Source organism: Ceratotherium simum, chromosome 38 (assembly GCF_057802395.1).
Source record: "Ceratotherium simum simum isolate JZ-2026a chromosome 38, ASM5780239v1, whole genome shotgun sequence".
Lineage (NCBI taxonomy): Eukaryota > Metazoa > Chordata > Mammalia > Perissodactyla > Rhinocerotidae > Ceratotherium > Ceratotherium simum.
Window position 1 is genome coordinate 7,630,503 of NC_141937.1, and position 25,723 is coordinate 7,656,225.

A 25,723-nucleotide genomic window follows, 5' to 3' on the forward strand; every position below is an offset into this window, starting at 1 on the left:
TAGAAATACAAAAGAGAAAGGGAAAGGGCTCAAAGCATATCCGTACAGAAAATCATCAAATCACAAAGGAATAGAGCATGAGAGGAAGAAAAGAACAAAAGAATTACAGAACAACCAGAAAACAATTAACAAAACGGCAACAGTAAGTCCATACCTATTGATAATTACTTTAAATGTTAATGAACTAAATTCTCCAATCAAACGGCATAGAGTGGCTGATTGAATGAAAAAAAAAAAAAATAAGCCCCAACTATATGCTGCCTACAAGAGACTTACCTCAGCTTTAAGGACACACATAGATGTAAAAGTGAAGGGATGGAAAAAAAAGATTTTCTACACAAATGGAAACTGAAAAGAAAGCAGGGGTAGCCATAGATGTATCAGAGGAAATAGACTTTAAGCCAAACACTGTAACAAGAGACAAAGAAGGTCATTACATAATGATAAAGAGATAAATTCATCAAGAGGATATAACATTAGTAAATATTTATGCACCCAACCTAGAGGCATCTAAATATATAAAGCAAACATGAACAGACCTGAAAAGACAAATAGACAGCAATACAATAATAGCAAGGGGCTTCAGTACCCCACTTTCAGCAATGGATACATTATCCAGACAGAAAATCAATAAGGAAACATTGGACTTAAGCTACACGTTAGATCAGATGGACCTAACAGACATATACAGAACAGTCCATCCAACAGCAACAGAATACACCTTCTTCTCAAGCACACATGGAATATTCTCCAGGATAGATCATATGTTAGGCCACAGCATAAAACTTAGGAAATTTAAGAAGATTGAATTCATATCAAGCATCTTTTTCAACCACAATGGTGTGAAACTATAAGTCAACAACCAGAGAAAAGTTGGAAAACTTACAAGCATGTGGAGGTTAAACTACATGCTCCTGAACAACCAATGAGTCAAAGAAGAAATCAAAAGAGAAATCAAAAAATATCTTGAGACAAATGAAAATGAAAATACAACATACCAAGACTTATGGGATGCACAAAAGCAATTCTAAGAGGGAAATTTATAAGCTAAACACCTACAGAAAAAAGAAAAATCTCAAGTAAACAACCTAACTTTATGCCTCAAGGAACTAGAAAAAGAACAAACTAAGTCCAAAGTTAGTAGAAGAAAAGAAATAACAAGATCAGAGTGGAAAGAAATGAAATAGAGACTAAAAAGATAATAGAAAAAAATCAATAAAACTAAGAGCTGTTTTTTTTGAAAAAACAGACAAGGCTTTAGCTAGATTTACCAAGAAAAAAAAGAGGACTCAAATGAATAAAATCAGAAATGAAAGAGGTAACATTACAACTGATAAGAATTTACGACTGATAAGACATGACAGCTACTATGAACAATTGTACACGAACAAATTGGACAACCTAGATGAAATGGGTACATTCCTAGAAACATACAACCTACCAAGACTGAGCCATGAAGAAATAGAAAATCTTAACAGACTAATTACTACTAAGGAGATTGAATCAGTAATCAAAAACCTGCCAACAAACAAACTTTTCTTTGCCTGCCAGTCTCTGGGTAAACAGAGCATAAAGTGACCATATGGCAGCTGTAGCTTGAAGTTTAATAGAATTCTTGATGTGTTCCCTGGTAGAAGTGTTTTCCTGTGGAAACCAGGGCCTCTATATCTGCAAGGCTCAGAGCTGCATAGATAGAGAGCACAAATTCCCAAGTGGATCACTGAGAGTAATAAGTGGGGCCCTTCCTGCTTCTACCCCTTGATTCCTGAACCATTGTATTCTACCTATTGGAGGTACAGTCTCATAAAGGGGTTATTGGTTTAGGGTGTAAATTTTATCTTGAAGGATAGCCCCTCATCTCACAGTTTATCTCCAGCTGCATCTTGAAAGGTGGGTCCATCACTCTTACCAGATCAGCAGCTTCTGGATGGTATGACATGTGATAGGACCAGAGTACACCATAGTTATGTGCCCTCTGTGACACATTCTTTGCTGGTAAGTGGGTTTCTTTGGTTTAATGCAATGTTATGCGGGATCCTGTAAGCCTTCAGATGATAGTGCTATCTAGAAAGGCAAACCCATACCCAGAATAGGAGTAAATTCCTGTGAGGATGGAATTTTTACCTCTTCTAGGGTGTCAATGTAATCAACTTGACATCAATTCGCTGACTGTTCTCCTTGAAGGATGTGCCACACTAGGGACTCAGTGTCACTGACAGGTTGGACATCGGCAGTGGCAGTAGCTACATCAGCCTTGGTGAGTGGAAGCCTAAGCTGTAGGATCCACGTAGAGCTGCCATCTTGCCACCGTGATTGCTCCATTCAGGAGTCCATTGAACCAGCACTGGTGTGGCCAGTGACAGAGGCTGGCTGTCAACTGGCCGGATTATTCCGTCTGTCTATTTGTTTAAGGCCCCTTCTGTGGTGGATGCTCTCCTGTGGACATTAATATGCTATATATTTCATGTTCACATTTGATGTCCACTCTCATAGGTCTATCCATGTACCTTTTTGCAGGTCTCCTTGTCTTCTTTGTCCTCAGTCTCCCAGATTTTCTCCTTCCATGACTTTAACTTACCTGTCAAGACATTTGCCACTGCCTGTGGGTATATATATATTCTTAACTCAGGACCCTTTTCTTTCCACACAAAGTGTATTGTCAGTTGGATTGCCCAAAGCTCTGCCCATTGAGAGGGTTTCTCCTCACCACTCCCTTTCAACCATAAAAAAGGTTATGGTATAGCAACAGTACATTGTTGGCTTGCACTCACATGCTGCTATGGTCTTGATGAATATGTCCCCCTAAAATTCATATGATGAAAGCCTAACCCCCAAAGATGACAGTATTAAGAGGTACTTAAGTCTTTTTAATGGGATTAGCGCCTTATAAAAGAGACCCCCCAAAGATTCCTCGCCCCTTCCACCATGTGAGAACAGAGCGAGAAGGGACTGACTATGAGCCAGGAAGACGGCCTTCACCGGAATGTAACTATGCTGGTGCCTTGATCTTAGACTTCCCAGCCTCCAGAACTGTGAGAAATAACTTTCTGCTTTATAAGACCCCCAGCCTGTGGTATTTTGTTACAGCAGCCCAAACAGACTAAGACACATGCTGAGCAAACCCAGTTGTGAACCAAGCTTGGGTCATAAAGAACAGCTCCTCGCCCCACCCCTGCCACCACAGCCACCATGGGACCAGAGTTGGGAGCCAAAGGACAGGCACTAGTGGCCCGGTGGTGGATGACATGAGGGTCTGAGCCACCTGCTCGTGCAGCTGACTCATGCTCTGTGGCCCTGCCTGTGCCTCATCCCGGATGTGCCACTTCCATCTTATGGAGGATTGATGCTGATGCGCCAGCTCTCCAGGGCTCAGGAGGACACCAGGAGCTTTGTTTCAAATGGTGCATAACTCTCAGCTGTAGAATCCTAGATATCATCATTGTGATTCTCTTACTGGTTTGCAATAACTTCCACGTGACATCTTTTCCCACCACAGATACCTTGAATACCACGGGGTCTGCCTATTTATATGGCCCCAGGGACAGGACTGCTTGCACTGCAGCCTGAACCTACTGCACAGCCCTTTGCAGCTCTGGACCCCACTCAAAGCTTCCAGTGCTCGTCTCCAGCCCATAATGGCGTCTTCTTTGGCAACTAGCTGGCAGGTCTCCAACTCCACCCCCCATTTCAGAGTTTGTGTTCTAGGTCCACTCCTGGTACCAGCTGTCATAGGTCAGGTTCCCAGGGAAACAGCCTGAGTCTTGCATTGGAAGGTGTCTTGGGGAGTGCTCTCAGGAACAACAGCTTAGGAAGAGAAGGAAGCAGGATTGAGCAGAGGGAGAGGTTGAACTCTGATGGAGTTGCAGAAGAAGATGTGGGGAGGAGGATCCTGGGGGATCTCGAGAGATGGCTCTTGAGAGTTCTTTCACCTGAAGGCAAGGAGCCTACAGCTGGCCTTTAGCATGCATCCATGGCATGCAGCCATCGGTCATTGGCTGTGGGTTGTCCCCACCTCTGTGAGGAGCTGGGACTTGAGTGTGGCAGAGCTCTTTGACGTAGGGAAAGTCCTAGATAGCATCTCAGCGGAGATCCATTAGCAGCCAAGCTTCCCAGCAGTTGGGAAACCCACATCTCAGTGCCAAGGTGGGGTGGGACTGGGTGCAATGGAGGATCCACTACCAGTACCAAGACTAGAGAGACACATGGGGCACTGATGAGTGCAGGAGGGGAAGCAGAGAGTTGTGGGTTTAAGGTAGGATCCACAGATCTTGGCAGTGAATTAGAGGTGGGATGAGAGAAGTGACGAGTTAATGTCGCTGGGTCGCTGCCCAAATGTCTATCTTGGGCTGGTGGTGGTGCCGTTGACTGGAGGAGGAAACATAGGAACAAAAGCAGGGTGTCCAGGGAAAGATGACAAGTTCACTTTGGACATCTCCACAGAGGTATTCAGCGGGCAAAGGAATGGATGCACAGACCCCCTCAGAGGGGATGCCTAGGCTGGAGCCAACAATAAAGACACAAGATCAGTAGTCTCCAATTGATCGCCCCTTACCCATAACCCCTTCCCTGACCTCCTGGGCTCTATAACCAGAGGCTGGGAGACGTGCCTCCCCTAGTGAAGGAGAATGAAACAGTGATGACTCGAGGGAGGCTGGATCCCTGATGTATTTTGCCTCTGTATCTCTTCACAGAGTTCTCGCTGGGCCATTTCCTGCTCTTACACATGAATGCAGCCCCAGAATTGGGAGACAGGGAAATTTATTATTCCTGGAGGTCCAGGCCTCCAGTTATTTGGAAGTGTAGTTCCTGGATTGCTTGTTGGTTTAAGTAAAGCAGGTTTACTGATGCCACGTCGCTTAAATCCTCGACTCTGGATGTGCAGTGCGGTGGACCTACAGACAGGTAATGACTGATAGAGCCCCAGTACATGCAAGTGCATCCTCCGCTGGTCACTGAGTAAGTGCCGGGACACCAGACCCTCTGCGGTGCATTTCCAGAGCACTTAGCATGTGTGAAAGGTTGGCTCTGGGGGAGCAGAAATGGCCCTGGGCTGGTCCTCGAAAGAACCGGTTATGATTTCCTCCACTTCCAGGCAAGTCACTCAAATTCTTACAGCATTTTTCCTGACCTGCCACATGGGGCCAATAAGATCTACTAAGCTATAAATAATGAAATGAGAATGTATGTGAAGCATTTTATGCATTGTAAAGTACTACCAAATGGTAAAACCTTGAGGTTTGGGTATTTTTAAGGCTGAATGCTAAAAATGTCAGGCGTTATCGAGAGAAAATGAAAGACAACATTGAAAGAGAAATGAAGATACACTTGCATGTGTGTGCGCACGTGCACACACACACACACACACACACTGACACAGCAAATGTAGTGTGGACACAGACCCTTACCACACAGACTCAGGTCTCCATCTCTCCAAGAACCTTCACAAGTTCTTTTCTTCTCTCCTGGGGCTGCCACTCCAGAAAAAGTCAGCTCTGAGCCCCCGCTGCAGCAGTTCCCCGGGGCTTCAACCTCTCCACGGGACTTCTGCCCTGTCTAGATGGCTCCAGCCCCATGAGTTCCTGCCAGCCTGGTGTCCACACTGAGGGACACAATCTGCCAGGTCCCCTGAGCTCTCTTACCTCGGCCCCAACCAGAGCTCAGCCCTCCTCCCGGATGCCTTCCCAGAGTCCCTCCCCATCCTGGGTAGCCCGAGTCTGGAACACCTCCTGGAGCAGGGGCAGCTCACCTGAACATGGGCCTGCCCCTATGCCTTCCGGACCCAGAGGGGTTTAGGAATCTTGGCCGACATGCTAGAGGAGGACTAAATGTCATTCCTCACCTGACTCTGTAAGTCCACATCCTGTTTACCAGACTCAGAAACAAGCTGTTAGAATATCTCAGTAATGTGGGAAGTATTTTTACAGAAACTTGTTATCACACACACACATCCCCACACACACACATCACACAACACACACACAACCACACACCACGCACGTACCACACATACACCCTCCCACATACATATTCATCACATACACATACCCCACATAAACCCCCCACATACATATTCACAACACATGTACCCTACACACACACACCCCATATACACACCCATGACACACCACACACCCCCACACACCACATATATACCCCACCTACACACCACACACACACACCACATACATCACACACACCACGAACACACCCTGCATACACCCCTGACATACACACTCACTACACACATACCACACACACACCCCCCACATACACACCCCACCCACATGCCATACACACGTATACCACACATATCACACACACACACACACACCACACATGCATACACCACACACACACACCACTCATAGTACATACATCACACACTCACCACGCACACACACACACTGGGACTGTTTTATCTCAACCTGATTAAAGCAGGCCCTGACAATTCTCTGCATTTCCTCTTGGAGCAGGAGGGGAAACAGCTGCAGAGTGCCTCTATTCCACCAGATGGCGCTACATCCTTAAGGGAAATAATATATTTGTCAACCAATGGTGGCCAAAAGAGAAATGACCTGGGGAAAAGAGGAGTGTTCCCCGCTGTCAACTGGCAACAGAGAATCGAAGGTCTCCACAGGAGCAGCGTTCCTGGGCAAAGTGCAGATTTGAGAAACTCAGAGCTGGGTCCTGGCTACGATAAACCCTTTATCCACTCACTGATTAAAAATAGGGCGAGGGCGATATATATCATCATCCACAACTGAGCTGGGAGACCATTTGTGGGGACAATGGCTCATCTGCCCTATTTGATTACCTCCTATCAAATGAAGCAGTTCCAAATGCAAGCATGAAGGGCTAGCACATTCCCCCCCCCCCAAAGCCCCAGTAGATAGTTGTATGTCATAGTTGCACATCCTTCTAGTTGCTGTATGTGGGACCCGGCCTCAGCACGGCCAGACAAGTGGTGCATCAGTGCGTGCCCGGGATCCGAACCCGGGCCACCAGCAGCGGAGGGCGCGCACTTAACTGCTAAGCCACGGGGCTAGCCCAGGGCTAGCACATTTAAATGAATCACTGTTGTTTGCCAAGTTTATATTTAATTTCTTTTTGTGTAAGAACTACTTGTGCATCTTATCTGCCCAGCCTTACTCTGTGAGGAATCCAAGGTAAAGGCAGAATGGTTTTGAAGTCAGACAGAACTGGTCTTAAAAATGAGTTTCAGCCATGACTAGCTCTAATGGTTAATTTTTGCGTCAACTTGGCTAGGCTGTGTTGCCTACCTGTTTTGTCAAACACTAGTCTAGGTGTTGCTGTGAAGGTATCTTGCAGAGGTGGTCACCATGTGAATCAGTGGACTTGAAGTCAAGGAGATTACCCAGAATGTGGATGGGCCTCATCCAGTCAGATGAAGGCCTTAAGAGCCAAGACTGAGGTTTTCCAGATAAGAAGGAGTTCTCCTCAAGACTGTAATATAGAAACTCTGCCTGAGTTTCCAGCCGGCCGGCTTGCCCCACAAATTTTGAACTTGCCACCTTCTACAATCCCATGAGCAAATTCCTTGAAATAAATTCATATATTTTATACATATATATATGTATATATACACATATATATATATCTCCCATTGGTTCTGTCTCTCTGGAGAACCCTGACTGACACACTAGCTGTGGAAATCATGAAGTGAATTATGTAACCTCTGGAAGCTGTGTTTTCCTCACCTGTACTACGCTATTGTGAAATCAAAAAGATTTAATGAAATAACGTAGGCATAATGCCTGACTCAGAGCCTGACAAATCAGAGTGAGCTGAACAAGGTAGTTCTGTCCTCATCCATCCTCATCCCGTTATACACACTCCCCACAGGGTTACATCAGGCTGGGGAGACTAGACGGACACACTTGAACAACTTGTGCTGGAACACACACTATACACACACACACACACACACACACACACACACACACGCTTCTCAAAGGGTCGTCCACAGATGAGCTGCATGCTCATCACCTGGGAACATGTTCAGTCACAAATTCTTGGCCCCAACCCAGACCTACTGATTCAGAAAGTGGGCAAGGCTGTGGCTGTTGAGGGCAGATCTGCAGCAACCTGCATTTGAACAAGCCCTCCAGGTGCCACTGATGCGCCACAGTTTGAGAACCATTACTCTGCTAACGTGTGAGCGCCACAAGGCAGGGATTTTGTTGTCTGTTGTCTATCTGGCGTCTCTTTTGTCTACTAATGGATCCCTGGTACCTAGAACAGTGCCTGGCATATTATGGGCACCCAACAATGCTTGTCCAATGAATGGATTTCTGTGCCAGCTCCAGCAAAGATAATCGTCGGCTTTGTCCCAGCATAGCTACACTTTACACAAAGGACAAGCTTTGTTCTCTGCTCTGGCTTCCTCTTTGCATTAGTGATGCTTCCATATTCAAAATCCTGTCTGTGTTGATAATTTTAGCAATTACTGACCTAAGCAAGCCATGAACTAGAGGTCTCCTTTACCAAAAATATGTTAGCTTATTTTCCTTGCTCAAGGGCAGTTTTCCCATTTGTCAACTTGTGATAATAGTTGAACACAAGGCACTTTAAAATTCCCAATAAATGATACCTGTTAATAATCTTACTACTTAATATTTGTGTTGTTCCATTTCCCCAACCATCTCAGAATAGGCTAATAGACATTATTTACTTTCCTTCCCCTTATGAAGCAGTTATGGGCCCGTGGGGCAGTGCTATATAAGATCTAATCCCGCAGGGGTGCTCGGTACACACTGCACTAATAACAGAAGTCACCACTGTTATTGTCATCATCCAAAATATCCTTCCAGATTGCATTCGAAAGTGTGGCCTCAGCCAGACACTCTATTACATCCTTGCACTCTGATAATTTCTAAATATATATATATGTAAAGGTAGATGAATATAAAGAGATTATTTCTTTCTAATATGTATATTTATGATATAAATACATATATACCCCAAAAAGAGGTAGTAAGAGTTTCAAGAATGTTGTGAGAACAACAAAACAAGTTTTGTTGACATCCTCGTTCCTGAAAGGTGATGCAGCGTTCCGACTCGCCAGCAGGGGGTGGGCTGCCTCACAAGCAGTGGAACATCCGTTTGACTTTGCTGTGACTCCAGGAAAGTTGGGAAGGCTACTCTCTGTGCAGGTGGGAGTTTTCAGTAATCATGTAGCCAGTGAGTGTTATCTGGGCATTCAGTGTTGATGAGAAAGGTGACACTTCAAAGCTGGTATTTACTCAAAAACATTCACATCTGAATTAAGCCAGCTATGTTTTCAGGGATTAATGGCAATCTGACCCTTTTTTGGAAAATTGATTTAAATAGACTCTTTTAGAATTAGGATATACTTGTCCAATTATTGGCGAAACGGGTGCCACAGATAAATTTCCTAAAGCAGGAAAGATAACATGTATGTAAACAGTCTCTCAAGTTGTTCTAACTCACATATATATTAACAGTGTCTCTTAGGCACAAATTTTTTGCCCTCTCTGAGGGCACTTGGATTTACCTGTATTTTTTAATGGAGGCTTAAGGCCAGTCCAGGCCTCCAGCGGCCTTTCGGTTTATACAAACTCCCATAGTCTGATAGTTCCACCTCTATGAGTCAGAGATAATATTGATGATGACAAAATAATAATGCCTATGATCATAGAAAACACGAACAGTCTCTGCATGTTTATCTTATTGACTCACAACCTTCCCTGTGAGGTATGTACCATGTTCATCACATTCACAGATGAACAGAGACTGAGGTTGGGTGTCTGTCTGCAGTTACAGCAAGTCAAGAATGAAGCTGGATTTAAACCCAGGCACTATGACGCCACACCCTGCTCTGACCCACTTCCCATGATACACACACCTCTACATGTTCACTTAATAACTGTCACCATATAAACAAAAACCATGGTTTCTTCTTGAGCCACAGATTAGCTATCATGCCAGTACTTAACCTGGCTGAGTGAATTTTGAAGATATATAGGAAATTGCTGTTTTTAGCCACCAAATATGTAAGAAGAGAGACTTCTCCTGTTCCACCCCCTCCAGCTGCCCCCTCACACGCATTGCATTCATACACCATTCCTCCTCATGATGGGTGAACAGTAGCAGGCACAGAGGTCTATACAATTAACCTCATTGTTACACTGCCCTGTGTGAGCCACAGTTAATCGTATGTAGGGCAATAACACTAAATCACAACTAAACCTTCACCTCCTGGCAACACAGCAACAAGTCATTGCTTTACAGCTTGATAACTAAAGCCATAACAGAGGATAAGTGTATCCAACTAAATGCCGTCTTCCTCAGGCCGAAGTGAGGTGGTTCCCAAACCTCCCGGTGCCCCACAATCCCCTGGGGAGTTTTTAAGGATTCAAATTTCTTGACCCCATCCCAGACCTACTGAATCCAAATCTCTAGGGTGTGAGCACAAGAATCTGTATTTTTAAAAATCCGTTGGTGATCTTTAAGCAGTGGGCATCTTGCTTGCAATCATTCTGGAAGGATTTGAACATCAGTATCAAGGATGCTAGTAAAGGATGCTAAGCAAAGATCTCAGTAGAGAGGGGTTGATGACAGCCCTTTTCCCCGAGAATTGACAGTCGGAGGTCTAACACAGTCTCCTGGGCATAGATAGCCCACTAGCAGGGTGTTCCAGAACTGTGTTTCTTGGTTCCCCAATGTCAGCCAGGCCAGCAGCAGTGATGTAGGTCTCTGGCTCTCCTTCTTCCACATGGATCCAACTGGGTGAAGTGAGAAAGTAACAAGAAAAATGTTGATGCGGGGTGGGGGCTTTCTTGGTGGCTCTGTTCTGCCAAGAAGAAAGGAAAACCCACAAGTCTTAGGCTCAGTGGGACAATCAGAAATGAAAAGGACAGAAAAAAGGCATTGGTCTTGGCAATTGGCGCCTCACTTGTGTCGTCTTTGAGAACAGTTTCAGAAGGTCAGGCGGAAGTGAGAGCCAGCCAGAGAGCAGTGATGGCAACTAGCAGAAGAGTGAGCAAGTGGCTCAAGAGGGAAGGCATCAGTCTGGCCGCAAAGGAAGCAGGAGACTGAAAGGCCCAGTGGTGATGGCAGAGAAAGCGCAAGTTCCCCCCTCCCCCCGCCTGCCCCTTGGCAGCAAGTTGTTGTAGGACTGCTTGAGACATTGTCATGACCTTCACTCCTTTAGTCCTCTTTGTAGCATGTAACTTTATAGTGAAAGAATTACATTGTAGCAAAAACATGGAGCATGAAATCCGAGAGCTCAGGGTTTGCATTCTAATTCTGCTGCTGGCAAGTCGGCGTGACCTTGGACATGTTCTGCAGCTTCCCTAAGCTGCAGTTTCTCCTGCCAAAATAGTTGATAACAGGACCTACCTTTCAGGGAGGCTATAGTTACTAAATTAAACAATCTAAGATGCCCCTGACACAGAGAGCACCCTTCCTCATATAAAAGAAACATTGTTACTGTTTCTTCTTCAAACCCTTCCCCTCCTGGCTCCAGGATGGTGGAGCAGCCTGCTGCTTCTCCCTCTACAGCTGCTCACTGCAAATTGCACACTTAGAACTTTGCCGGTGTCCCAGCACGATTCTTGGACACGGTTTTTTGTTAGCCCACACCAAAGTCTTATTCATCGGCTCGATAGGCAAACCAGCAAAAAGACAAGAGAGCCGGTTCCATGAGCATTTGAGGAACAGAATGCTGTATCATTTATTGGGAAAGATTGCTGAAATATGGTTACTAAGTTATATACAGAACTGGTTATAGGGCAATAAAACCATAACCTTTGGGCATATATTCTCTACCACCAAAAAAACAAAATCATACCTTATCAATTTTTTGCAAGTTAACCTTTAACTTTTCAAGGTTATAAAACTCCTGGGCCCTAATCAGTTGGAGGTAGGCAGGCAGAGTTACTTCCCCCAACAGAGAGTTGCATGACTGTCAGGCAGGCTAATTAGAAACTCCCCCAGTATGGGACTAAAAAACATTTCATGCGATCACCGCTTTGCCTTGTTTCTTGGGTTCTGGGTCGTTTCTCCTGCCCCAGGCTTTCTCCTCTTGTCTCTGGTGTTTAAAGGTGGGCATCTCCGTGAAGATCTGTCCTGGGCATTCTTGTCTCGCGTGTGCTTCTTCAAGCACCTCCGTGGCTCCAGGCATCTCTCTGCAGAGTGGGCATTGAGATCTCTCATCTCCCACTCCCCATCCCTGGGGTTTATTCCGCACCTCTAACTGCCTCCTAACGTTTCCATCGGACTATCCAGCCAGTGACTGGACATGACCCATGACAACAACACATCCTCTCTCTACACCACGTCTTCTTCCCACACATCACCCCTTAATTTGTCAAGTGTCCCCACTCTACTGCAGGGTCTGACTGCCCAGGCTTCGATGAGTTATGCCTGCCCCCGTGTTGCTCCATGCTTCAGATCTAAAGCCCTCCCCATCACATCCAACCCCCGCTCAAAATCTGCCAGTGGTTCTGCATTGGCTCCCAAGCGACTGCATTGAGGTGGAAACACCAAGGCTTGGGAACCAAAAAGACTACGTCTGCAGTATTAGCCCATGGCCTTGGGGAGGTAATATAACCTCTAGGCCTCGTTTTCCTCATCTTCAAAATAAGGAGAGCATATTATATTATATTGGATATGTGGGGTGATTACAGGATTAAAGATGATAGACATAAAGCATCTGGAACATAGTAGGTTCTTAATAAATAGCACCTCCTATTATAGTAAAAACAGCCTGTTAAGTCCCTTTGCAATCTGCCTACAACTTATTTTTCCCTCTGTTTCTTCACATATAAAATAACGTCTGTGTCCTCTATTTCTAACACTGCAGGCTTCTCCGGCTCTCTTTCTAATTTCTACATGATGGAACACCTCCTGAATACATGCCCTTCCTGCTCTGTTCACTCATGAATTTAACCTGTACATGAGTTCATCATGTTAATCATGTGAAGCAACACCTGTTCATCATGTTCCTGGTGTGTTGTCGTGATATTCCCTGTGTCTAAAGTGGTCCTGTTACACCTCTTTATTTATTCAAATTCTACCCATCATTTGAGAAAGCACCCGTCAAATACCCAGTTCCATCTAGTCACTCCTGATCTCCCTGCCAGAGTCCTCCTTCCTCTGATACTCTGAGAGCCCTTAATGTGTTACCCTCTGACTTTTCTCCTGCACACTAGCTACTCTGGTAGGGGCCCCTGTTTGCATCTTATCACCCATCTGGGTTTTCAGATTCTGAGAGTGGAAGCCATGCCCTGTTTTCCAATGACCTACACGGCCAGGCACCTTGCAGTCATTCCTCCGGTCGGTCCAGCTGTTTGGAGTGACCCTTGTGAGCCCAGCCTGTGCTAGGCACTGAGGGGTAGAGATGGATGAGCCACGAGCGCTGTGCTTGAGGCCCTCACTGTCCAGTGGGGATGGACACGCAAGCTCTTACCATTCCGAGTGCTACATGCAGGAAGGGACACACACACAGCATTGTGAGAGCACAGAGGTACACCGGCTGACTGCGTCTGAAGAGCGGGCTGCTGAAATCTTCGCAGAATCTTGCAGGAGGAGCAGGAGAAGGACAGAAGGGGCAAGCCAGGAAGGAAAGGAGAGCCGGGGCTCAGGCAAAGCTGGGGCCTCCCTTTCAGTTTGCCTGGGGAGCAGGCTGTTGAGACACAGATTTACCCCCTCCGACAGAAAGAGGTCAAAGGGGAAGGCGATCCTCCAGTTCCCCCTAATGGGAGGTAGATGGAGTATTTACCAAGGCCCTCAGCATTGTCGCCTGGGAAAGAATGCTCGGGACACATCCTGGGCGGCATTTTGCTTGGCCTGCTGCTGAATTTGTCTGCTCTGAATGTTAGGTCTGAAATCACAGGGCTCTTGGCTTCCTCTTTTCACCTTTGCATCCCTGTAGAATTATACTTGATTTTATTATTATTTCAGATAGGATGGCTGATTACTCATTCTCTCCCCTGACTTATCTGAAATCTAATCTCTCAGGGCCTGCACCATGACACCTAAATATTGAACCGTGAAGCACTAAAGCCATAACTCTGCATTTTATCAGTTGGTTAAACTGTCTTCTTGGTAATCTGGTTTGCTATCCAGAGTTTATAATAAAATTGCACGTGTGTTTGCATTGATTGGGGTTGATCACCAGCCTCTATTTCTTGAGAGATTTACTACATATAACTGGAGACATTTCTGTCCCCTAAACATATAAAAAGTGATGAAAATCGAGCCACCTTCTTGAGCTGAGATTCATGTCACTGATAAGCCCCCACGGACAGAGTTAAGAACTAGATCTGGTCCATGGGTAGCTAAGGCTGTCTTTTCTCAGATTCTCTTAACCCTGCTCCTGGGCCACTCTATTTTATCTCTCTTGTTCTTCGTCTCCCAGATACAATATAGCAGGGTTTGTCCCCAGTAACAACAGCAGGCAGGAATTAGGGAGTTGCAGAAACCATAGAGAATGGGTAGCGATCCTCCACTGAGAGGAAGCCACTGTCAGCCAGTCAACAAGCCTTTTTTGAGCGCCCACTGTGTACCAGGCACAGTTCAGGACACCGGCCCTGCTGCTGGCAGAGGAAGACCTAGACTGGATGGTTAATGAGCACAGGACCCAATGATTTACTATCCAAACTAGGATACTTTTGAAACAGGAAAGCATTTTAATAATTTTACTGGGGCAATAGATATAGATCAGTTTTATCCTAGGTGTTTTAAAAGGCAAGTTTTGTTATTTTTCAGGTATACTCAGGCCAACAGATCAGAAAATGACTGCCATTGAAAAGACAGTTTGTTACTAACAGATCCCAAGAGGAGGGGCAGGTGATGCTGTATAGGGCCACATGGGGAAGCACCAGGGTCAGTCAGAAGGCAGAGAGAGCAAGGGGAAAACGTGGGCAAGAGCCTTTACTGTGGTTTCCTGGGAAGAAACAGGCAAGGCAGGATAAGCAGGCTTAGGATCGGCTTGTTTGAATAATTTCAGCAGGCTCTGGGATATAGGGGCTGTCCCTACTTGTCCCTACTGGGCCTGGAGTGATTGGCATGGGTGCACAGTGGCCCCAGAGTCTGAGAGCCCAATAGAGGAGATAGTTAGGGGTATGGGCTCTGGATTGGTTGGTTTGTGTCTGGAAGGCGTGCTTGAGTCATTTACTATCTCTAGGAGTTAGCTAGCCCTGGGGGTGGGGGGCGTCCCTCCAATGTCAGCAAGGCCCCAGAGGTCAAAGCATCAGAATAAACAGACACGTTTAATACACAGGGCAAACCAGGACATATGGTCACTCTATCAGTAGGAGAAGTTTGTCCTCTGTGTCCCACCCCCACCTCCCCTCGTGGTACCCAGTCCTGCCCCGCTGGCCTGCCCAGGGCTCTTCTGCCCCTCAGCGTTCTGGGAGAGCCCCTTTCTCCCTTTGCAGTAACCCGTGCCTAGCCCAGGAGATGCCAACTTAACACTCCAGATCCTAACTGGCCCCTAGAATGAGCAATCGAGGTTTCCATATTTCTAATACTGCAGCAACTGCACATCCATTTAAAATAAGGGAGAGAATGTGCTTTGTTTCATAAACAAAATTCTTCAAAACATGGGAGTCTGTAAAGGAAACGATGACAAAGCATATCCTTGAAGGTGAAAACAGTAGAAATTGCTGCCCCAGCTTTTTCCTTTTCCCTCTGCCATCCCATGAATCAAAGCCTTCTTACTCACCTCCCACACCCCTGAGCTACTGCAGGCCAACTGGCAGATCTGAGGACTCAGTTCACACTAGTGTGTAAATGGTTACACAAGGAATATTTTTTGTTCCTCCCAGGTATGTGTGTAGTATCCTAATATGAAGGGACCTTGGGCTGGGGATGATAGAGACACAGCCCTTTTGGAGGAATCCTAGTGGATACCTGGTGGGTCTTCAAGTTACTCTGTTCTATATGCTCTGCAGATCAGAAAAGAAGACGGGGAAAATCGGTATTTTGAGCTGAAATTATTTCTCTTTGTCTGCCATGATTTTTATCTTCCTTCCCTGAAAGAATAACGCATATTAATATAAATTTGTAGTTTTCCAGTTCTTAAGTACCTTCCAATAATGTGCCATTGATAGCCTACATGGTTTCTCGAAGTGGCTCTCTGAATCTTTTTCTTGGGCTGAGCGTAATATCTTTTGTCAAAATAAACATCTTATTCACCCAGCTGAAAACATTTTTAATTTGGCAACATGTAACAAAGGCTTTACGTGTGCACATGTCCCCAGCCAGAAACTTCTACCCCAGGGAGCTGTGCTGAGGAACGATCATGAGGAGTACAAAGACGCCTCTGTGAGAACATTCATCTCAAGATTGTTTAGACGGATAAGAAACCATCCACATTTCCCGCAATCTGTGATTGACTGAGTAAATTAGAATGCTTTCAGATACTGGAATACAATGGAAACTGAAATTTTATACACACGCATATATCTATAAATGATATGGGGAAACATTTGTAATATATTTTAAAGGAGAAAACTGGGTTGCAAAAAATAACATATACAGGTAGTATTCCATTGTTATAAATAGACCACAATTTATATTTCCAATCAACTGTAGATGAACACCTGGGTTGTTTATAATTTCTTGCTGTTATAGCCAGGATGCTGTAGACGTTCCTGTAACCACCTATCTCCTGGAGCAGAGACTCTTAACCTGGGATACAAGAGGTTCATGAATAGAATTCAGGGGTCCGTCAACCGGGATGGGAAAAAAATAACATCATATATTCATCACCTTCTTACTAAAATTCAACATTTCCTTCAGTTATGAACACTGACCATAAAGTAAAGAATTTTAGCATTACCTGTGATTCAGTAGAACTTATGTTTTCATATCACATTACAGTTGTTACAGATAGCTTAAAATATCACTCATGTTCATTGCAACTTCAAAATAATGGTGACTTTACACCAACCACTAGATTTTGCTAGCTAATGTGTTAACAATAACAAAAACACATATAGTACTATGTAAAAAAAATTTATTATTTTAATAACTGTATTTCAAGATAATTGGCATCCTTTGCATTTTATATTTTATAATTTAAAGCATTCTGAGGAGAAGTCCAAAGACTGCCAAAAGGGGTCCATGGCACAAAAAAGAAAAATTAAGAACCCCATTCTAGCTCAGGGGCAGGTGTGGCAGGTCAAGTCATGGCCCTCAATAAGTACCCACATCCTACTCCCTGGCCCCTGGGAATACATTACCTTACCTGGCAGAAGGGACTTCGCAAATGTGGTTAAGTGGTGATTATGCTAGATGACCCAAGTGCGTCCACTCCAATCTCACGAGCCCTTAAAAGCTGAGAAGCTTTCCCAGATGAAGTCAGAGAGACGGGGGGGAAGAAGAGGCAGGGGAGATGCAGGCATGAGAAGGACTCCATCCACCATTGCTGTTGTTGAAGATGAAGGGAGCCAAGAGCCAAGGAATGCAAACAGCCTCTAGAAGTTGAGAATAACCCTCAGTTGACAGCCAGGCAGGAAACACGTCCTCAGTCCTGCAACTGCTTGCAGGTGAATTCTGCCAGTAGCCATAGACATGTGTAAATGGATGCACATGACTGTTTCAATAAAACTTTATTTACAATACAAGTGGGAGACCAGTTTTGGCCTATGGGCCATAGTTGGCCAATCTCTGCTCTAGGTTATATCCGTGTACCCTATTGTGGTTACTGAGATATTTGTAGTCATTTCTGTCACTTTATTTTGTACTTTCTATTTCTTTTATTTCTCTAGACTTTCATTTCTTGTCTTCTTTTTGACTTTTTTTGTTTACTTTTTTCATTTATTCTATTTTTTCTTGTTTAGAAGCAAAATTGTTTCTCTTTTTTTTTACTGATTACCCTAGAAATTTAGATATATATTAATATAACAAAGTCTAATGACCATCAACCTATATGATACAAGCACCTTAGAACGACTTAATTCTCTCACTTACATGCTTCTCTTGTCCAGCATGTTAGTTCTACCTTTATTTTTTTAAACCAACAAGTTGGGCACTATTTTGATAATTTTATGTAGTCAGTATTTGTTTTGACTTACCCACACTTACCATTTTCTTTGCTCACAGTTTCTTCTTACAGTTCAGGTCTTCCTTTTGGACTTTATCCTGTTTGGATGTTCCTTTAGTGAAGGTCTGTTGATGAGAAATACTCTGTATTTTATGTCTGAAAGTGATTTTATGTGCGTTCATTCTTTTTTTTTTTGGTGAGGAAGATCAGCCCTGAGCTAACATCCACGCTAATCCTCCTCTTTTTGCTGAGGAAGACCGGCCCTGAGCTAACATCTATTGCCAATCCTCCTCCTTTTTTTGTTTCCCCCCCAAAGCCCCAGTAGATAGTTGTATGTCATAGTTGCACATCCTTCTAGTTGCTGTATGTGGCACACGGCCTCAGCATGGCCGGAGAAGCGGTGAGTCGGTGCGCGCCCGGGATCCGAACCCGGGCTGCCAGTAGCAGAGCGCGCGCACCTAACCGCTAAGCCACGGGGCCGGCCCCTGTGCGTTCATTCTTGAAAATTAATTTTGCTTATATGGAATTCTAAATGGGCTGGTGTTTTCTTTCAGAACTTTAAAGGTATTACACCACTGTCTGCTAGCACCCATGGGTTAAGAAATCAGCTGTCAGAATAATCTAACTTCTTTGTCAATAATCTGTGTCTTCTCTGCCACTCTCTCTTCAAATACTGTTTCTCCTTCACGTTCTCTGTTATCTCCTTCTAGAACTCTAGAGAAGTTTTGTACCTTCTCACTCTATCTCCCCAACTCTTCATCTCCTTTTCATATTTTTCTTTTTTGCTCTCTGATCTGCAGTCTGTGTAACTTCCTCAGCTCCATCTTCCCGTTCACAAATTCTGTCTTCATTTGTGTCTAATTTGCTATGTAATTCATCAACTGAGTTTCTAATTTTAATCATTATTTTTCTGTGTCCAGAAAAATGGACAAAACAAAGAAGTGTGTTTCTTTTTCAAATCTGCCTGGTTAATCATGGTATTCTTTTATTTCTTCATTATACTTTCCATACTTCCTTTTATTTCTTGAAGTATTTCAAACATATTTATTTTGATATCTATATATGATCATTCCAATATCTCCAGCCTTTGTTGGTCAGATTCTGCAGTTTTGTATTTCTGTCATTTTGCTCATGGTAGCTTGCTTTCTCTTGTATTTGTTGACTTTTTAATTGTGATCACAGGTTTCTTGCAGTTTTATTTGTGTGATTTCTTTGAGATTTGGCTTTTTAAAGTGCATTACTCAATCGAAAATATTTTTGCTTCAGCCAGGTTCCTAGATATACTACCAACCTGGGAGTATTTCAGATGAACTTTTTGACTTGTGTTCTTTTTTAAGCTGATCTAGTGGTACGAATTCTTTTCATAAACTCTTGTGTATGAGGCTTGGTGGTTAGGAATTCTCAGAGAAACTTTGTCTCCCCAGCCTGCCCTGCCATAGAACCAAGGCTGAGACAGCACATATCGTGATCAATTCTCTCTTCTGAGAAGATTTTTTCCTAGTTCATCAGCTGATGTCACCCCTCAGGAGTCTCGGTCGTCGGGGTGTAATGGGAAAATACAATTCCATTCCAACCTGTTCTGGCCCAAATTTTGTCTCTGCCTGTACTCTCAGGACCTGTAAAGATCCAGGCTCTGGGCAGCCTGGGACTAAGAAAATGGCCCCATAGAAAACACGAGATTCTTCCTACCCTTAACCAGGAGAATTTTTTCCTTCTTATTCTGGCCTTCAGGGATTTCCCTTAGTTTCCCCCTAGATCAGCCATGCATTAAGCAAACATTTTTCTTCCATATTTCATCCAGCATTTTTAGGGGTATAGACCTGGGAGAAATTGCACTTAGCATGCAGTGTGCCATATTGCTGAAAAGCGGCATTTTGAATTTAGTTTTTAATAAGTAAAATTATATATTTAACTGATCTATATGCCCCCAGCAAGCAATTCTAAACCATGGCTACAGAGTTCATGCTCCTGGGCCATAAAGAAAAGCTTGGAACATACAGTTGGATATGTATGTATGATATTTGCTGTGTATCACTGAGGGTTAGGACCACAGGTGAATCTGAGCCAATTGGAAAACATGTACCTAAGATACAAACCTACTTACTGGATCTTGCAACAGGTCTCCTTAACCACAGCTTTATCACTGGGCTGTCAGCCATGAGTGGTCCTTACATTGTCCCAGAGCCAAATGAAGTTCTCAGGGACCTGTGGCTGCTTCTTAGCTGTTAAACTGACTCTGCTTTATTCTAACAAAGGGTTCACAAATCGCTTGGCACCTCTGAGTTATAAAGGAAGTTTCCTTTGTGAATGGGATAGCTAATTAACAGAAAGAAATTGGTTTCACCCCAATGACCACCATAAGGGGTGCTCTCTACATGCCCTTCCTGGTTCACAGGGTCCTATTCCAGATGATTGTCAAGTTGGTACCTTCCTTGGTTGTGCCTTTTATTCATTTACTCAGCTGAAATGTAACGAGGGCCTAGTAGGTCCCAGGCACCATGCCAGACACTGGAGACACGAGGAGGAAGCAAAAGTGATCTTGGCCGTGGACAAATTCACTTTCTATTGGAAACAACAGAAATGTAAATGCTAATTACTATAAATACCATTAAATGCTGCAGGTTAGGTATAAACAGTCATTTACCTCATAATACTTCATTCTTAAAGATGGAAAAGCTTAAACATTTCAAGAATATTTAGAATCTGACGATAAAATGATAAAAGTTGGATTCATATTTGGGGTAAAGGATTCTACTCACTGGATTCCACATCTTATCTAGGTCCCTCACTGCGCTGTGGTAATCAGAGGATGACTGCTTACTAAGGTGATCATTTCTGAGTGTAGCCAAGCCCGTACCTCTAGCTTCCACTCTCACCACCTAGAAAACCTGCTAACAGGCGATGGTAATGGGCAGAGTTTGATGCTCAAAGCACAGTGCTATGGGCTGAACCTGTGTGTGAGCATCTCTGGTTTGGGCCTCCATCCTTCAGGTTTTCCAAATTTTGCATTTGATTGGCACTGATGCTGCTGTATATGAGGTGAGCATGCTTGAACCTGGCACTTGACCTTTTTACTACTCAGAGGTCTCATTTGTAAAATAAGTTTGATATCTGCCCTACTGATTTCTCTGGGTTATTGTGAAGACCAACTGAAATAATGGAAATCAAAGTGTGAAAAATAATATGTTATAAATTTGTGAAGTATTATCAGTATTATTACTAGAGTAATATCAGAGTATCAGAGCATTGCATATTATTTGATTTCTTCACTAATTTATATTTCAAGTTATTTTCAGTAGTTTCTTAACCTAAAAATAGCTCTGAGAATGTTTTAAAAGTCAATACAAGATAATAGAATGACTTCCATGTTAGTATTAATTTTAAAGTGTAAGAGAAAATTTTTTTAAATACTAGAGAAGCCAAGATGGAGGGGTTCTGTTTGGATTAACATTTTGAAATATATTTCTAGACCACAAAGTTCTTGCACTGAATCCAAACACGTACCAATCCTTTTCCTGCACGTGTCATTCAATATTGAAGGAAGTGGAGGAGATTGCCATGCCTGAATGATTAGACAGGTGCAGAATGAGTATCTGCAGCGGTTCCTTTGAAATCCCTCCTCCTTTTCATGGTGAGAGTCGGAGGTAATTGAGTTCTCTGACATGAATAATATTAGCAAACGTTTTTGAGAGCTTGCCATGATGTAGATCCTGAGGTAATTCATATTATCACTTACAACATGTGTCACATACTCAGTCTGAGTCTTTAATGAACTTAACCCACTTAATCGTTGATACCCCCAATAATGCATTAGGCATTTTTTATTTCCATCTAAGAGATGAGAACTTTGAGGTGAAGGAATGTTTCCAAAGTCACCCACCTAGGATTTGAACCAGGCAGCTAGCTCCTGAGCCCACAATCTCAACCTCTGGCTATTCCCAACTCCCACTGACTTCTTCTCTGTCACATTGACTTCATTTCTTGGTTCCTGCTCCTGCCCCTTCTGTGACAACATTTGGAGTTTCTCATTTTCCAGGTGTAAGAATGAAAGATAACACGATGTAGAAGAACGTTTAACAGTCAAAATTTTAGAGTCACACAAACTCTCCTACTTATCAGCTTTAAACAATTGTTTAACTCACCTAATCCTCAATATAAAATAAAAACTGTTATACTGACCTGATGAAGCATCTAACAAGAAGTGTTTAAGAGCATTTATTACCTTGCCTGCATATGAAGTGCCTAAAAGATGTTATTTATTACAATCATTCAAAACAACAAAGAGAAGACCTCACACTATAAAACTGAGCAATCTTTTCTTAGCTTGTAAGCATAGGCCACATGCCAAGAAAACCGTGTTCCGTGCATGTTCAACCCTGTCCGCCACTTGTCAAGTGAGTTTATGTTTGAGCTTCTTGCCTGAAGGCACTTCCATCTCTAAGAATTTCCAGAACCATTGTTTCAAGGAACCCCCACTTTAATCCCAGTGTAAAGACCTGAATTTCAGCTCCTTTTGTCTTCATTGACTCAGGCCTACAGGGTTGATGAGAAGGCGGCAGAGCAAGCTCGGTGGGATGAAGCCTCCAAAGAAACAATCAAGAAAACCACCAAGCCCTGTCCGCGTTGCCACGTGCCAGTCGAAAAAAATGGTGAGTCTGGGCTGCACAGAAAGTGGGGATTTGCTGAGCTCTTCCTAGAGAGCGCTGGGTACGTGGTTACAACAGTCAGGAACTCCAGGAGGGTTTTCAACTGGGCAGTTCAGCACAGAGACTTTGAAGCCATCTGGCAAGAGTTTGAATCTCAGCTCTCCCACATCAAGTTTCTTAACTTCCTAAGCCACACGTCCTCATCTGTCAAATAGAGGTGATGACAGAAGCTGCCTCACAATAATAGAATCATCTGACATGATGGATGACAAATGCTTAGCCCAGTGCCTCGTGTAGAGAAAGCACTTAACAAACACCAATTGTCCTTATTACTATTTGTTATTAATAATATTAGACACTTTGTGTCTTATGAGTTGTTCACCACTCTAACAAAAAAACAAAAGATGCCAGGGAAACTTCCCAGTCCAATATTTCCCAGTGTGTGCTCCGTGGTACCCTGGTGCCCACAGATACTCAGCAGGGAAAGGGGGAGATCGCCATGTCAAATAAATTTGCCAAGACATTCCTACTATATCTCCCTCTTGGATAACAACAACCACCAAAACAACTCACTTGTATTGAGCGCTTACTGTATGCTTGTTCTAAGTTCTCTACAAATATCAGATCATTTAACCCTCACGGAAACCACGTAAGGAGGCTTCTATTATTATCCCCATTCACAATATGCATTAGCAGATGAAAGCAGTTCAGAATTCCTTTTGCAGAGAAATGTGTTTAATTTTTTTTTTTTTTAACCAATTGGTTCCCAAATTTCTTTGGCCATGAAATTCTTTTTTTTTCCTACCACAGTGATTCAGATCCCTTCAAACCCTGGGACACACTTCTGGCTTTGGTTTCTCCATCTGCTGTGGGAGAGTTAGTGCCTTATGTCATTATGACCCTTGGCTCCTTCATTAAAATATCCTTACAGGAATGGGCTTTTGAATAGGACTTTTTCTTTTGCCTTCTACCAACTGCTCTCTAAATTTTAAAAATGTGAAGTGACAACTTGGAGATACCTCTAGATTAAATGACATTGACTACAGTCAAAGTCTGTCAGGAGCCCGCATATATGTCCCACTTTGTGTGTTTTACAGGCTTAGAAACACCGGCATCCGTATTCGAATAGTTTTCCCTAATGATACTGTAAACCCAGGGCAATATCTCATGAGAAGGCCAGGTCCCCCTTCCTTACATGTGCAGTCACATCTACTCCTCTTCATGAGTGCTGGGGGCCACCGTGGCTTTGGGGAGACTTGTGAGAGCTCTTAGATGGAAGGACTTTCCTCCCAGCTCCTGCCTTAATAGAGAAGTTGCCCATGTAATATGCTGAAGGACATTGAGGTAGAGACCAGCTGGGCTCCATGCTTGTGGCTATGGATTTTCCTTCCCCTGTTGACCTTCCCCCTGCTCTGATGGCTACACTGTGTCATCATGTTGTCTGTCACCCATCATTGTGTAGCCCTCCCTGGCTGTGCGGCATTATTTGAAGTCAAACTCTGGTCTATATTCAGAGTATTCCTTTGGGCTGCCGCATTCACAGTGACTCTGATACCTCACTGCAACCAGTGAGTGGCATCTTGGACATGCCAACCAGCTTAAAGCCATCACAGCCCAGTGCCCAGAGTCCTTTCTAGATGTGAAACATGTACACACGTGTGAGGTAGAGTCAGCAGCATAAAAGGAGCACCAGGTACAGCTCTTCCCACCTTCTCTTCCCTGAACATTGGCTACAACTGGGGTGTAGGCTGCTAAGAGCTGGCTTGGTGTGGAGTGAAACTCAGCTGTCCCATGATGGGCACTCCAGTCTCCTTCCTCAGACATGTCATTAATACAAACAAGAGAGTGCTGACGCATCCCAGAGCAGTAGGAACAGGCCAAGTCCCTAGCTCTGAATCAGTGGTCTCCCAGAAAAAAAAAATTTACCCAATGAGTCATTGTTACTCCTTTGTATGCTGGAATGCTCCTAGCAAATGCAGTGGGTTGGCACGCACCTCTAAAGAGAAGACATCATGGAGTCAGAGGAAAGAGCCTCTCCAGTCCTCACTGAGTGAGCAGTGTCGTAGAGGCAATGGAAGTGAAAGAACCTGCAGAGCCCTTCACAGAGAGGATATGCAGTGTTGGTGAACATGGGCCGGGGATCCAGTTCACAGTATATAAGAACACAAATTAAATAGGAGGAGGCCATGTTGCTATTATCAAAGGTCTGGAACCTTATCTATCTGTCTTCTGGGCCCAGAAGAGTGCCTGGCAAATAAATATTTGTTGAATTAAAAAGTAGCTAGAAAAGGAGATAGATATATATACAGATATTTTTGATAAAATATGATAAGCAAGCTAGTAGGGCACAAAGACCTGGGGGCTAAGAGCTGGCTTCCTGGACAAGATGATGCCTGAGCCAAGAGCTGAAGAATGAGATAGAGACATTGGCCAGTCAAGGATGTGGGAGAGGAGCCTTCTAGCAGACAGCATGTGCGAAGGCACGGAGTGTAAACAGGAAACACCGGTGTGTGCAGGAAGCCCAGCTCTTTGGAGTTCCCAGACAAGGCATGGCAGGAGCGTAGCTGAAGTGGAGGGTAAGATAGGGAATGAAGGGCCCGGAATGACATTAATGGCTTGGATTTGACTCTGGAAGTCAGGGAGCCGTTCCAGGGTGTGAAGCAGGAGGACGATATGGTCAGATCTGCCTTTGAATCAGACCACACTGGCAGCCACGGCAGATGGAATTTGAAGGAGTCAAGTGATTCGTGACTGTAGAAAAGTTTCCTAATCTGGTTATTTCTTTGAAATGTTGTGATGTCCTATAAATGAAAAGCACTAATTTTTCACCTATAGATTTTTAACCTATGAACTGAAAAGCTAGTACATTAAGCTTATTAATGATAGTCTAAACTGTTAAATATACAACCGAAACAAAGGTAGGCTCTGTTAGCAAGAACAGGTAGCTTTGTTATCTAGTGCTCAAACTAAACTCATGGCCTCTTGCATATTTGGCTAATCTCAGAGAAGTAGTTCTTCACAGCAAAGCTGTGATGATAAT

General features: G+C 43.9%; 1 protein-coding gene across 1 annotated transcript in view; it reads left to right on the forward strand.

Moving 5' to 3' along the window:
• The window catches only part of PRKN (parkin RBR E3 ubiquitin protein ligase), a 1,259,401-nt gene that overhangs the window by 1,229,219 nt on the left and 4,459 nt on the right, over window positions 1-25,723 (forward strand). Inside the window, exon 11 of the mRNA XM_014795395.2 lies at window positions 22,569-22,686. Coding sequence (XP_014650881.2) covers window positions 22,569-22,686 — 118 coding nt within the window. The remainder of the gene's footprint in view (window positions 1-22,568; window positions 22,687-25,723) is intronic.